The sequence below is a fragment of the Eretmochelys imbricata genome, chromosome 8 (assembly GCF_965152235.1).
Source record: "Eretmochelys imbricata isolate rEreImb1 chromosome 8, rEreImb1.hap1, whole genome shotgun sequence".
In the NCBI taxonomy this organism is placed as follows: domain Eukaryota; kingdom Metazoa; phylum Chordata; order Testudines; family Cheloniidae; genus Eretmochelys; species Eretmochelys imbricata.
This window is the reverse complement of record NC_135579.1, coordinates 29,669,105-29,684,456: the sequence shown is the minus strand read 5'-3', so window position 1 is coordinate 29,684,456 and position 15,352 is coordinate 29,669,105. Positions and strand designations below refer to the sequence as shown.

The window sequence follows — 15,352 nt, the reverse complement described above, 5'->3', positions numbered from 1 at the left end:
GGGTTGGAGCAAATGTGTTGTATCATAGAGCTTGGCTGTAGACAATGGATCGTGTGGTGTGGTCTGGATGAAAGCTGGAGGCAGGTAGGTAAGCATAGCGGTCAGTAGGTTTCCGGTATAGGGTGGTGTTTATGTGACCATTGCTTATTAGCACTGTAGTGTCCAGGAAATGGATCTCTTGTGTGGACTGGTCCAGGCTGAGGTTGATGGTGGGATGGAAATTGTTGAAATCATGGTGGAATTCCTCAAGAGCTTCTTTTCCATGGGTCCAGATGATGAAGATGTCATCAATGTAGCGCAAGTAGAGTAGGGGCATTAGGGGACGAGAGCTGAGGAAGCGTTGTTCTAAGTCAGCCATAAAAATGTTGGCATACTGTATGGCCATGCGGGTACCCATAGCAGTGCCACTGATTTGAAGGTATACATTGTCCCCAAATGTGAAATAGTTATGGGTGAGGACAAAGTCACAAAGTTCAGCCACCAGATTTGCCGTGACATTATCAGGGATAGTGTTCCTGATGGCTTGTAGTCCATCTTTGTGTGGAATGTTGGTGTAGGGGGCTTCTACATTCATAGTGGCCAGGATGGTGTTATCAGGAAGATCACCGATGGATTATAGTTTCCTCAGGAAGTCAGTGGTGTCTCAAAGATAGCTAGGAGTGCTGGTAGCATAGGGCCTGAGGAGGGAGTCTACGGAGCCAGACAGTCCTGCTGTCAGTGTGCCAATGCCTGAGATGATGGGGCGTTCAGGATTTCCAGGTTTATGGATCTTGGGTAGCAGATAGAATACCCCTGCTTGGGATTCTAGGGATGTGTCTGTGCGGATTTGCTCTTGTGCTTTTTCAGGGAGTTTCTTGAGCAGAAGGTGTAGTTTCTTTTGGTAACCTTCAGTGGGATCAGAGGGTAATGGCTTGTAGAATGTGGTGTTGTAGAGCTGCCTAGCAGCCTCTTGTTCATATTCCGACCTATTCATGATGATGACAGCACCTCATTTGTCAGCCTTTTTGATTATGATGTCAGAGTTGTTTCTAAGGCTGTGGATGGCATTGTGTTCCGCACAGCTGAGGTTATGGGGCAAGTGGTGCTGCTTTTCCACAATTTCAGCCCATGCACATCGGCGGAAGCACCGTATGTAGAAGTCCAGTTTGTTGTTTCGACCTTCAGGAGGAGTCCACCCAGAATCCTTCCTTTTGTAGTGTTGGTAGGAAGGTCTCTGTGGGTTAGTATGCTGTTCAGAGGTGTGTTGGAAATATTCCTTGAGTCGGAGACATCGAAAATAAGTTTCTAGGTCACCACAGAACTGTATCATGTTCGTGGGGGTGGAGGGGCAGAAGGAGAGACCCCGAGGTAGGATAGATTCTTCTGCGGGGCTAAGAGTATAGCTGGATAGATTAACAATATTGCTGGTTGGGTTAAGGGAACCACTGTTGTGACCCCTTGTGGCATGTAGTAGATTAGATAGTTTAGTGTCCTTTTTCTTTCGTAGAGAAGCAAAGTGTGTGTTGTAAATGGCTTGTCTAGTTTTTGTAAAGTCCAGCCACGAGGAATTTTGGTGGAAGGTTGTTTTTTTATGAGAGTATCCAGTTTTGAGAGCTCATTCTTAATCTTTCCCTGTTTGCTGTATAGGATGTTGATCAGGTGGTTTCGCAGTTTGTTTGAGAGTGTGTGGCACAATCTGTCAGCATAGTCTGTGTGGTATGTAGATTGTAATTGATTTTTTACCTTCAGTCCTTTTGGTATGATGTCCATCTGTTTGCACCATTAAATTAGGCTTGAATAAAGACTGGGAGTGATGTGTCATTACACAAAGTAAAACTATTTCCCCATATTTATTTTTCCCCCCTACTTTCCTCAGACATTCTTGTCAACTGCTGGAAATGGCCCATCTTGATTATCACTACAAAAGGTTTTTTTTTTCTCTCCTGCTGGTAATAGCTCACCTTAATTGATCACTCTCATTACAGTGTGTATGGTAACACCCATTGTTTCATGTTCTCTGTGTATATAAAATCTTCCTACTCTATTTTCCACTGCATGCATCTGATGAAGTGGGCTGTAGCCCATGAAAGCTTATGCTCAGATAAATTTATTAGTCTCTAAGGTGCCACAAGCACTCCTGTTCTTTTTGCAAATTACAATAGTTTTTCCTGTCCTTCCCTAGGCCTCTTTAGTTCCTGTCTGAGAACTGTATTTTCCTTTTGCCTTCCTCTCTTAGCACAGAATGCTCCAGTGGACTTGCCTTTATGGCCAAGCAGGCCATATCATACAAAAAATTATGAGAGATTCAAAGTATTACATGCCGCCTTGTGGTAGTGGTATCGCCTCAAATCCAAGTGTTCACTGGTATGAAAAATTGACAAGTCAGAAAACGAGCAGCTGTCATTTTAAATGCATCATTTTTATTTTTGTTTTTTTATGTAAAGTTAGTGCCTGTGAAAGGTACTGGAGGGAATTCTTGGAGTCTGAGGTGCTCTCTCTATTTTCAAAGCAAGTACAGTGCATGCAGCAGCACTTCAAGGCATGCCCATGTGCCACAACCATGAGCGGGAGAAAGGCCATCTTTAGGGGAAGAGGCGTGCAGTCTTTGATCTCTCTAAGATTACCAGAAAGGAGTTGAGCAACTTTTATTGCTACGTGGCGGGGAGTTATTTATGAGAACATTAATCTCTTTTTTCTGAGGCTCTAATACACATTTGATAGTAACAACTTTGTTACTGACCCACCTAGATTCACAAGAGCAACCTAGAGGGGAAAGTTTCTATATCGCATTACCAAAATCCTGAGTCTTTTCATCTCCTCTGGTGAAGTCATTAGTGTAGTGGTAGTGTATGTTGTAGTGGTTAGAGCACAGGTCTGGAAGTCAAGAGTTTAGTCCCTCCTTGTTCTCTCTGATTTGCTGTGTGATTCTGGGCTTGTCCTTTCTGCTAGGAAAGAGGACTGAAATTTCCTTATGTAATTTTTGAGAGGATGGCCTTGTAGTTTACACACTGCTGTGTGGCCTGGGGCCAGTCTCTTACTCCCTGTGCCTTAATTTCCCTCCTGTAAAATAGCATCACTTCTCTCCTATCCCTTTGTCTGGGAGTAGATTTTGTTAATATAGTCTGTAAGATTCAGGGGGATAAATTTCTCTTACAATATGTTTATACAGCACCTAACTCAGTATGCCCTAACCTGTTTGTAACGCTCTTTGAGATTACAGGATGAAGTTGCTGTACGAATGCTTAATTATCCATACATTTTATAAAATAGGTACTCACAAAATGAAGGTAAATTGGCACCTTCTTAGAGTTCCTAAGACCAAGATCTTCAAAGGTATTTAGGTGCCTAACTCCTATTGAAATCAGTGGGAGTTAGGAACCTAAATACCTTTGAGGACCTGGGCTTAAATCCTTACTTGACAGATTTGTATTAGGAACTGCAGGGTTGGAAAAACCTTTTCAGGTGGCTTATATATGATTGCACTTTACTTTTTATTTTGCATCAGAGAAGTGGCAGATATTAATTTATTATCAGAACGATGGATAAAACTTAATAGGAATTTTAAGTGTACCTATTGGACCAGCTCCATCAACGGTGTGATGCTGTACGCAATGAAATTAAGGTGAGGGTGTACTGAGCCCAAATATTTAAATCTAAAACTACAGAGCTACAGCATCTAAAAGCATTAGGAATCTAAAGATATTAATTTGGCCACCAGACAGTTTTCCTACGTTAAGGCAGCTGATGTACACTCAGGTTGAAAATTGGAGGTGGTTCAAAGAAGAGATTTGAGAATGATTAAAGGATTAGAAAGCCTGCCTTTTAATGTTAGACTCAGGGAGTTCAATCTATTTAATTTAACAAAGAGAAGGTTAGGGGATGACTTGATCACAGTCTATAAGAAGCTACATGGGGAACAAATATTTAATAATGAGCTCTTTAGTCTAACAGAAAAAAGTATTACCTGATCCAGTGTCTAGAAGTTGAAGCCAGACAAATTCAGACAGGAAACAAAATGTAAATTTTTAACAGTGCGTGGTAAAGCATTGGAACAATTTACCAACAGTCATGTCGGATTCTCCATCCCTAGCAATTTTTAAATCAAGGTTGGATGGTTTTCTAAAGGAGCTGCTCTAGGAATTATTTTGGAGAAGTTCTATGGCCTGTGCTATACAGAAGTTCATACTAGATAATCACAGTGGACCCTTCTAGCCTTGGAATCTATTAACCTAATCTGTGGATAGTTTAATGTGGGAGATAAATTTAAAAGTGCATTTTTTTGGTTCATACCAAAGTTTCTTTGTCTACTAAAGGTCAAGTGAATGAATTTATTCTGTGTTTTGCTTCTTTGGCTAAGAAAGAAATGAAAACAAAATCTCTTCTCTGTATTATTTGGATTGTAAATTTTTCTATAAATGCGGCACTATGATGTCCTCTGTCTCGTAATCATCAGTGAGGATAGAAGCTAGGATCTTCAGCAACAAAAGCTTTTACCACCCAAGCTACAAGACAGGCTGCTCTACCTACAAACAGGTTCTCCTCTCAAATGGGGGATAGCCACTAAGGAAAGACATTATTGTTCAATGTACGTTGAATTCACTGAAATATTTAGGCTTAGGTTTAAGTGCATGACTTTGAATGGGCCGTAGCTACTGTATTAGATTAGCTCTGTGTAAATGTCATGAGAATAAAGTTCCACCATGTGGTATGATGTGGAATCCAGTCAAGTTTGGTCCTGGGTAAATGGTGGTGCTTTTTCAAATGCAGCAACTCAAATCAACATGTCTCCCATTATATCATTATATTGTGAAAAATTGTGGTTGTTTCAAATTAACTCAACTTAAATGGGCCTTAAAAAAATTCTTTTTCTAGAAAATGTCACCATCCTTTGTATAATACGGCAGAAAGTTAAATAGGAAAGCTTTGTGCACCCCTAATAACTGCTGTGCATGATAATGGTATAATCATTAATTTTTCAGAGTAAAATTATTAGGAAGCTGTTATGTTCTTTTCACAAAATGTTCCATTGGCATAAACATTACCCTTTGTGCTAATACCCTAAGACAACCGGGAAATTGTTGAGAATATTGTAGCTGAATATTCTCTGAAAGGAGATCTGCTGTAGCAGTCCAACTCCAGAGGCCCAAAGGTTTGTGCCTGTCTCAGTCAGAAAACTGAAGAATTAGAGTACAACCTACACCTAAACACCCACCAGATACCAAGAAAAAAGGGGGGAAGACCTTTTCTAGCCAAAAAAAGCTGTTTAAATTTACATCTATTTCATGTCAAAACAAATGGAAAATGCCACAAAAATATATTCTGAAGGTTTCATCACTGTATTGCAAGAATTCTACCTACTGTCCTAAATAAGGATTCCTGAGTAGCCTCTAAAGTTTATCACGTGACTTACTTTTGATTTCCTCATTTTGGAGCAAATACTGGATCCTTTACTTAGCCAGAGTCCAGGGGTTTGGTGCATGGGAAAAAAGTGTCAAGAAAGAGGAATCCTTTCCCGCAGGTAAGAGTTTCCCAGTTTTTCGGTGTCAGATCTGAAATAACACACGTATCCGTTGCACCCTGTTCCATGTGGGGCAAATGGCTGATGGATCATATAGCTATGTATCTATTTGCCCTGGCCCACACTAACATCTCTCTCGATGCAGGAGGCATTCTTGTGGAGCTGGGTCCACCATGTGCATGTGATGAGTACCACCAGCAACAGGCTTCCAACAACCCACTGTCTTCATGGGCCTCTGCACCCATTGAAGTCGGGGGGGCGAGAGAGGGGGAGGCAGGATTTGCCCCTCTCTGAATTGTAGCTTATTTACTTCACTACTTTTCAAGTTAACTGGTCACTGTACAACACCATCACTTGATTCATGGGATGTCTGTGCATAGAAGGATCAATCTATTTGAAAGTTTTGCATTTAGGGAGGATTTTGCCTTTGGATAAAAATGCAAAAAAGTTTTGATCCCTTTTCTCTAATCTAATCCTAGTAGTACTTGGGTCATTTCCCCCATCTACTCTAAATGTAAATCAGGATTCCAGTTCACATGGGGAGTTCATAAGTGGGGAGGGAAAGGTCAGTTTTTCTTTCTATTCATTTGATAGCCGAGGATTTTTTCATTTTATTATTAGGCTCCAGCATCTAATATCATATGAGAAATTCTTCCTGGGGTTTGTTTAGTTTAGACAACAGAGCTCAGACAACAGAAAATGGGGTACGAAGGCATTACACTGAAACAGATGAGAGAAAATAAAACATGAGTTGATATAAATAATATATTCCGTAATAAATGGCAGTAGCTTTTCTGTATGTGCCTCTTTACTTTTAAGTAATGCAGACGAAAACTCAACTTGCAGCAAGAGTCTTTTAGAACAAATAGCTTGCACAAAATTCTTTGGTGCTGTAGCAGCCTACATGGAGACGGAACCTATAATATGTTAGTCACTATAATTATTGTTGTTTGCTGTTCTAAATGCAGACCAAATAGGTTTGTTGCCAAAGAAAATAAAAATTGTGCATGGCACAGATTCTGGGAAGATCATTGTGTTTTATTCTCCACTGTGTGGGGGTGTATGTACTCCCGGGTGATACTTGATAACCCTTGAAGGACATCATATTGATTGCAATAACCTAGGTCTGTCTATGGAGAAATCCATCAAAAGGGTCCGCAGAGGGATGAAAATTTTTGCATGCATTGACTGAAGGAGAGCCTTTTTCTCCCGCCCCCTGTATATAGTACTGAGGAAGTTGGATTTGTTCCCCTCATAGAAAAGGCCACTGGATTTACACGGAAAACTGGCAGATGCCTGTGGAGTCACATGGGCCAAAGTCATGTTAAGTCCTACAGTTCTGTACTGGCCTTTCCCCACTGGAAGTACAGTTCCATTGGAACTTTTCTACCATTGCCTCCCACTGGCTACAGCTGTTCCCAAAACATTGGAATGAAAGCAGAAAGAACTAGAGCTACATTATTTTTGACTAATTTCTCCAGAGCCAAAATGAGGACAATGCACGTACCCCACCTCAATCTGCCCTATCACAACCTCCTTGCAGCCCCAGGACCTTTGGGCACCCTCCACGGCTTCATGGGGTACAAGAAGAGGGTGCCAGAGAAGCAGCAAAGCCCCCCCTTCAGTGCAGAATGTCCATCCCTTCTTTGTAGATGTCAGGGCTATGATCTGGCTCAGTGGTCTTTTTTTTAATTATGTCTTAATCTCATAACAGTTTTTCTTACAAATAAAAAAAACATTTAATAATCTGAGCCACAGGTCTCCCATACGAGAGTCCCAGCAGTGAGAAGGTGTAGACACATGCTGGGAAGCCATGTTACACTTTCTGCCTGAAATACCTTTAGGATGTAGAGCCATTTTCCTGCTCCACTTCCACAGAGTTCATTTAGAAGAGCAGTTTTGGTTTTCAAGGGCCTGATTCTACATTCTTCATCTCAGTGAGGGTTATTTGGGTAAGGAGTGCAGGAGCAAGCCATCCAGATCTTAAATATGGGTCGACAGGGTCCACCAGTAGAAAGCGAGGACCCTCCATAGATTTTGACAGCCCAGTTAACAAAATGAAATGAAATGTACTGTTTCCCACTTGAAGTGAGACTATATACTATTGTCATCTGGTAGCTATTGGAAGCACTTTCAAATCCTTAACCACCATTCCTAATATCTCTATTTTGTAATACTTCCATAATTAATCGCTCTTGCATTTTCTTTGCTTTTTAATACTTTGACCGTACCAGGCTTACCTTGACCTGATAGTGTTAAATAGGGATGTATTTAAAATTGAGAGGTTTTATGAGACGCCACAAATTGACATAAAGGATCTGTTCTTTTTCACCCAGCTGCATATGTGCTACTGCTTGTATTTGTGCAAATTGAATTTGCACATGTGTGGCTGAATAAGCACCTATATACCACATCCATGTGTGCACAGGTGAACCACATAATTGCATATGTAATTTCTGATGCTTTGCAATGGAGATACGTAACCAGCATTGTTAAATGAGGACATCCTAGTAAAATTTTAGGAGTTATAATAAGTTTTTTTCAGACCCAAATTAAGTGATGATTTGATTGTCTCTGGTATAAGGACACTTGTAATTAACCCAGAGCTATTACAATCTTTATATATTTCATTAAATAATGAAATGTGTTTAAGGAGTAAGTGGTCATAACTTTGGAAGAGAACATTATAGTCCAGCATGTATTGTGTGTATTCAGGTAGCTCCTGTTCAATGATTGGTGCATTTAGTACTTAATCTTAGGGAATAGTTTTCACATCTTGACATGTGGGGATTTCTGTGTACATGAACGTTAAGGAGAATTACATGCCCAAGATTGACCATGTTCTCGGGTATAGGTAGAACCTTCCAGGGCTAAAAACTTGTTGTCATGTATTTGGTCTTAAACAGATAATATTTATGTTGATATATACTCCTGGCCATTTAAAATTCCTCCTGTGTTAAAGGCGATTTTTTGCTCTGCAGAGTGAATTCCTGTGAACAACATGTATTTTTTTTAAAGACAAAACTAATTTTTTTCAATGGTGCTGCAGTGCATACCTTGCCTGGAAATACAGTCGATTGTGTTAAGTATACCTGCTGAATGTAGGAGAGATTTTGCGGGGTACAAATGGGAGTTAAATAACCATGACTTGTGTTTTTGAAAATCTCCCCCTGTATTACTGTAGATTGTAAAAATAATAATAAAAAAAAGAAGTCTCAGATAGGAGATTGCTGCAATGAAACTTTTCGAAAATAATCAGATGTTTTGGTTGGCCCTGTTGGAATAAGTGAGGTTCTGATGTACAAATATCAAGGGATGCAACATACTAGATAAGGGTTTATTTAAATACTGTCTGTACAAGCTGTTTGCAGTCGGAGGGCAGAAATTGTTCTAATGGGGTAAATTAGCATTTAGAGTTGCTTGTAAAAACTTTAATTAAATATAACCTTATACCAAGAGCACAACATGTGTGATTTTTTTTCTCTTTCTATAAGAGTCTTCTATGAAGAGCTAAATGAGCTTTTATTTGAGCTGCAGGTCAAGGGTTCTTGCTATACTCACTTCACATTTCTGAGCAAAACCACCAACAAGCTACTATGGTGCTTTGCACTGGATACTATGGATTTGCGAAGCAAATAAATTCTAGTGGTGTTTTAGTATAGTTTCAAAGCTGTGATGATTCAAAGATTCCATCCCTAGTTACTACTTTAAAGTTCTATAGATCCTGCATTTCCCCAAAAATACAAGGGACGCAGCCTGACCTGGCTAAAGTTCATGTTAACGTGTGTGCCTAATCATCCAAATGTGACTCTTTTTCAGATATCTGGAAGGAAACCATTTAACAGCTGTGCCAAAGGAGCTGTTGACCTTCAGACACTTGACACTGATGTAAGAAATGCATGGTTTTAATGCCAGCAAAATTAGATGATTCTTTCCTCTGTGTGTCTTGAGCAGAATATGGGGAACTGTCATTGGGAACTCATTTCTGAGTGCCTAGCATGTCAGCAATTGTTTCCTTTAAGTGTTTGTAAAACTATTATGTACTATGTGACTGTAGTTGGATGTGGCAGATTTACCCGTACAACGCTGGTAGGCTTAAAAGGCAGACATCAATTTCTTATGGTTAAACCATTGCTTATGATATTATAGCACTGGGAAAATGAAGGCACCTAACAAAGCCTTTTCGTTTTTTGATGTAGAAGAAGTGGAGTTGTCGTAACTGTAGGTTCAAAGTAGATCCCATCAATCAGACTTTGTTCACCCTAGTACTCTGCAGTAATTGCATGTGTATGTGTATACAAAATACATACATGCTACCTGTGGAGGAGATATCAATGTGACAAGTTGCAGATCCATGTGATAAATTCGTTGTGCGCCTATGACTGCCTCACCTGTCCAGAAATTTCTGCCCAGAAATTTCTTTTACATCCATTGCTTCTATGTTGCAATGCACTGAAAATGTGCCCTAGAAGATGCTTGAGAGTCTCATAGAGAAATACTCTGATGTGCCTTGCTGAGGGATTCTTCCAAGGCTGATTATAAGAGACGATGGCAATTGATAATAGCTAGCTTTGAAAATGCTTACTTTGCTGCTTGAGTCCGTTTTAACATTTAAAAATTACTTGTTTTTAAAGTCATTCATATAAATGATGTATCTGCTGTGTGTATTTCTTTAGTGACTTGAGCAACAACAGCATCAGCATATTGGCCAATTACACCTTCATCAACATGACTCAGCTATCAACGCTGTAAGTAATCAGTGGTTCCGGCATCAGTTTTAATTGTTGTTCAGTACAAAATCAGTTGCATTAAACAACGAGTATCTCTCTTGTTATGTAAACTGATGGCTTTCCATGCTGCTTCTTAAGTAAATTAGTAGCAAAATAACCAAAGAAACATATAATACTGTAACTGCATATTCTGATTCTCCTAGGATCCTGAGCTACAACAGACTCCGGTGTATTCCAGCCCATGCATTTAATGGACTCAAGTCTCTTCGAGTGCTGTAAGTAATACTTGTTCAATAGGTCTGGGTTACAGCTTATTAGGATGCTGTCGATGACAGCAGGATTCTTAATGAGCAGATGGCTTTTGCTTGATTCAGTACACCATAAATATTTTCACACAATTAGCTTCAATGTACTTGTACTTCTGTGCAACACATCCTGTACCAACTGGTGCATAAGAACAGCCATACTGGGTCAGACCAAAGGTCCATCTTGCCCAGTATCCTGTCTTCTGACAGTGGCCAATGCCAGAGGGAATGAGTAGAACAGGTAATCACCAAGTGATCCATCCCCTGTCGCCCATTTCCAGCTTCTGGCAAACAGAGGCTAGGGACACCATCCCTCTCCATCCTGGCTAATAGCCATTGATGGACCTATCCTCCATAAACTTATCTAGTTCTTTTTTGAACCCTGTTATAGTATTGGCCTTCACAACATCCTCTAGCAAAGAGTTCCATAGGTTGACTGTGCATTATGTGAAGAAATACTTCCTTTTGTTTGTTTTAAACCTGCTGCCTATTAATTTCATTTGGTGACCCTTAGTTCTTGTGTTCTGAGAAGGAGTAAATAACACGTCCTTATTTACTTTCTCCACACCAGTCATGATCTTACAGAACTTTAACATATTCCCCCTTAGTTGTCTCTTTACCCAGCTGCAAAGTCCCAGTCTCTCCTCATTTGGCAGCCGTTCCATACCCCTAATCATTTTTGTTGCCCTTTCCAATTCCAATATATCTTTTTTGAGATTGAGCGACCACATCTGCATGCAATATTCAAGATGTGGGCATAGCATGGATTTATATAGAGGCAATATGATATTTTCTGTCTTATTAGGTATCCCTTTCTTAATGCTTCCCAACATTCTCTTTGCTTTTTTGACTGCCTCTGCACGTTGAGTGGATGTTTTCAGAGAACTATCCACGATGACTTCAAGATCTCTTTCTTGAGTGGTAACAGCCAATTTAGATCCCATCATTTTATATGTATAGTTGGGAGTATGTTTCTCAGTGTGCATTACTTTGCATTTATCAACACTGAATTTCATATGCCATTTTGTTGCCCAGTCACCCAGTTTTGAAAGATCCTTTCAAGTCTGCCTGGGACTTATCTATCTTGAGGATTTTTGTATCATCTCCAAATTTTGCCACCTCACTGTTTACTCCTTTTTTCCAGATCATTTATAAATATGTTGAATAGGACTGGTCCCAGTGGCGCTGGGACACTTTTTATAGTGGGGGTGCTGAAAGCCAGCAAAACTCTCCCCAAACATTTTACCTCGTGCGCCCCCTAACCCCACACCACCACCCCATGAGCTGAGGCTGGGAGAAGGGCCGTGTCTCCAGGAGGGGGGACAAGGATAAGGGGTTGAGGCTGGGGCCACGGCTGAGGGCAGGCACAGGGCCAGTAGCAGAGCCCTACATGCTGGCAGCTGGGACCCCGCGTGTGCGCCCGGGAGCAGGGCCAGCACCCAGGACCCACATGCGTGGCTGGGAGCGGGGACCCTGCATGCGCGTCCAGGAGCCGGGCATAGGGCCAGCAGCCAGGATGCAGGACGCCATGTGCATGGGCGGGAGTGGGGCCAGCAGCCAGGAGCGGGCTGACAGCTGGGAACCCCAGGCACAGGGCCAGCAGCCATGATGCAGGACCTTGTGTCCATGGTCAGTAGCTGGGGGGCAGCAGCTGGAACCTCACATATGCAGCCAGGACCATGCATAAAACCTGGGTGTGCTGCAGCACCCCCCACACCCTACTTCCCATGCCTATGACTGGGCCCAGTCTAGACCCCTGGGGGACACGACTATTTACCTCTCTCCATTCTGAAAACTGACCATTTATTCCTACTCTTTGTTTCCTATCTTTTTACCAGTTACCAATCCATGAGAGGACCTTCCCTCTTATCCCATGACAGCTTACTTTGCTTAAGAGCAGGGGGTCTCAAACATGCAGCCCACAGGCCTCATGCAGCCCACGGAGTTATTTTCTGCGGCCCTCCAAGCTCCCCTGCCCCCTCTCCTCCCCCCCAGAGTTATTTCCTGCAGCCCACCAAACTCTCCTCCCACAGCTCTTCCTTCCCCCCCCCCCAGTGCGCTGCATCCCCCGCTCCTCTGCCTACCTCCCAGTGCTTTGCCACCAAACAGCTGTTTGGCAGGGCTTAGGACTTTCCAGGAGGGAGGAGCGGAGATGCAGCACGCTCAGAGGAGGAGGTGGAGAAGAGGTGGGGCCGAGGCAGGGATTTGGGGAAGGGGTTGGAATGGGGACAGGGAAGGGGTGGGAAGAGGCCTACGGAGCAGGGGCAGGGCTTCATGGAAGCTTTCAGTGATGCGGCCCTTGGGCCAATGTACTAGTCCGCATGTGGCCCTCATGGTGATTTGTGTTTGAGATCGCTGCTTAAGAGCCTTTGATGAGGGACCTTGTCAAAGACTTTCTGAAAATCTAAGTAGACTATATCCACTGAATCCCCTTTGTCCACATGCTTGTTGACCCCCTCAAAGAATTCTAGTAGATTGGTGAGGCATGATTTCCCTTTACATCTAGGTGATGCAGGTGAATAGTAAGCTTTTTCACATGCAGAGAGTAACCATATACTTTCAGTATAAATCTCCTTGCTTTAATATTATGGGGACAAGAATGAGCAAGAAAGGTCTCCATGGGACAGTCTACAGTGTATTTGTCTGCTGGAACACAAAATGGTAACAGCCTGTGCAGAACAGAGGAAAACATCTCTCCATTTATTCCCCTGTGGCCTATAGAAACCGATAGAACTCTAGAGCATGGGTATAATTTTCTAGAGGATGCCTCAGAAACTATAGCAAGTATCTCTTTTTTAAATCCTAAAAGTTTTTAACAAAACTTGAACTTCTGTCGAACCCTATTGAATTTCATAGGACAGTTCCTGGATTGTGTAGTACATGGAAATCAGCGGGAACAGAGATGATTATTCCAGCCAGATATATGGCTTTGTAATGTTCTGGCATGGGAGAGCCAAATTAAGAACTGACTTCTCCCTGTCAGGCTGAGCAATTAGTGCCTGCAACAGTGATTCTCTGCCTCTACGAGGATGGGTATAGGTATCTGTTTTCACTGTTCCCAAGGATGGTCAGGTTGGCACACTGACAGTGTAGATTTGGAGGTAGCTGTCTGCCTATGCTGGTTGCCAGGATGGGTCAGCTGATGAGAATCCCCTCTGTGATACGATGCACTGAAAGCATATTATGAGTGGGATCAGAATCACGGGATGAGCATGGGGGGAAGGACATATTGAATGCAGAAAGCAGGTGAAACTCTAAATTAAGTTACCACAGCTATATTTATCTGGTACTCAATGGAAATCAAGAATCAGAGCAGAAACATTCAAATGGCAGGGAAAAGACTGCAACAGGCTGGTTGTGTACTTTACTTTCATATTTTATACCCATGGCTCTGTGAATTGCTGTGATAAATGAGAACCTCTCAGACCAGAGGGAAATGAGGATCCACCATGTAATAATGATACGAGGTTTGATTGTGCAAGACAATCCATAACTCTTCTTGCCCTATTTAGTGGTTTACACCTCAGCTTTATTGTTCCACCTCCTTGCTACAGCATTCAATAAAAACATTAATTTTTTACTTTAAGGAAATTTTCTTTTGATCATACTTCACAAGAACTTTGCCTCCTGTAAAGAGCCATCATCTCAAATTTGCCACCACCACATACAAACCTGCATTGATCTCTCTTTTTATTATTGTAAATTACTGATCAAACATACATAGGAATGAAAGTGATGTGATATAATAGAGGTTCTCAAACTATTTCATATAGACCGTATAGTATATCACCATGGACCACCTCCTGTCCCATCTGTGATTGTACAACATATCTGTGGCAACCAAAGCTATCACTTACATGGAGAAATAACATTATACAAATAATTAATATTTGTAGCTGTTTGTAATGCAGTTTAATAGTAGGGGAAAGGGTTGAGTCAGTACCATGTGACCAGGAGTATGATGTGGAGAGGAGAAACAGGCTTTCCATCTTTTTTTTAATTTGGGCAGTGTGGATGCAAATACATGACTTAAACCCAATGAATGATTAGCAAAAGAAAATATTGGTAAGGAAAATTGCAATCCCTTTATATTTATGGCAGCCCCTTGTCCCAAATCTCCTGTGGTAAGGACAAAATTTACTAGTGTCTTCTTTAATTTTTCTTGGAAGCAAAGTTAGGGAACATAATGGGGGAAAAGGGAACTTCGCTCCATGCTTTTGCCCTCCCCAAATAAAACTAAACTAAACAAAAAACAAAAATCTCCTTTTTTCTTTTGAGACTCCAGACTTGGGGAGTCTTAGCAGTTAGGGGGAATGAGTCCTATTTCTTGAAATCATGGATTTTTCCTTCTTAAAGTGCTCTTTACTTTCCTTGTGACTTCTTGCTCTGCCTTGCTCTCCCAAATTGGATCCCCTTGAAGATGAGGTTCCTTCAGAAAGTTTTGGTCTAAAACTGTTTGGTTGAGTAATATGGAGTGGAACATATAAGGGGAACCTCAAGGGAGGTTCATGCTCTTTAATATCTTTGATTTTTCTAAATTGTTTTACAAATGTTAAGCTACTAACACAGTGTTATGTGGCACACGTTCACCTACCAACATCTCAGAGAGTTGACTTTCATTCTAGTTATCTACAGAGTATTTTGGAACTGCCCATCTAAAGTTATAACCATTGTTAAGACTTGGGGGCTTTGCAGAAGAATATTTTTCCCCTTTGTTAAGTAAGTTCTGGTATAGCATGTAGCAGCAGGATGGCCAAGATTAGTGGTCGCAAAACTCGGCTCCATAGTATGTGTAGCGTAGGAGGAACTTTCAAGTACTC

The 15,352-nt window shown here is 41.4% G+C and overlaps 1 protein-coding gene across 1 annotated transcript in view; it reads left to right on the top strand.

Annotated features, from left to right (window-relative positions):
* The window catches only part of SLIT3 (slit guidance ligand 3), a 796,928-nt gene that overhangs the window by 654,126 nt on the left and 127,450 nt on the right, over nucleotides 1-15,352 (top strand). Inside the window, exons 21-23 of the mRNA XM_077823869.1 lie at nucleotides 9,317-9,385; nucleotides 10,174-10,245; nucleotides 10,431-10,502. Of these exons, the coding sequence (XP_077679995.1) occupies nucleotides 9,317-9,385; nucleotides 10,174-10,245; nucleotides 10,431-10,502 (213 nt within the window). The remainder of the gene's footprint in view (nucleotides 1-9,316; nucleotides 9,386-10,173; nucleotides 10,246-10,430; nucleotides 10,503-15,352) is intronic.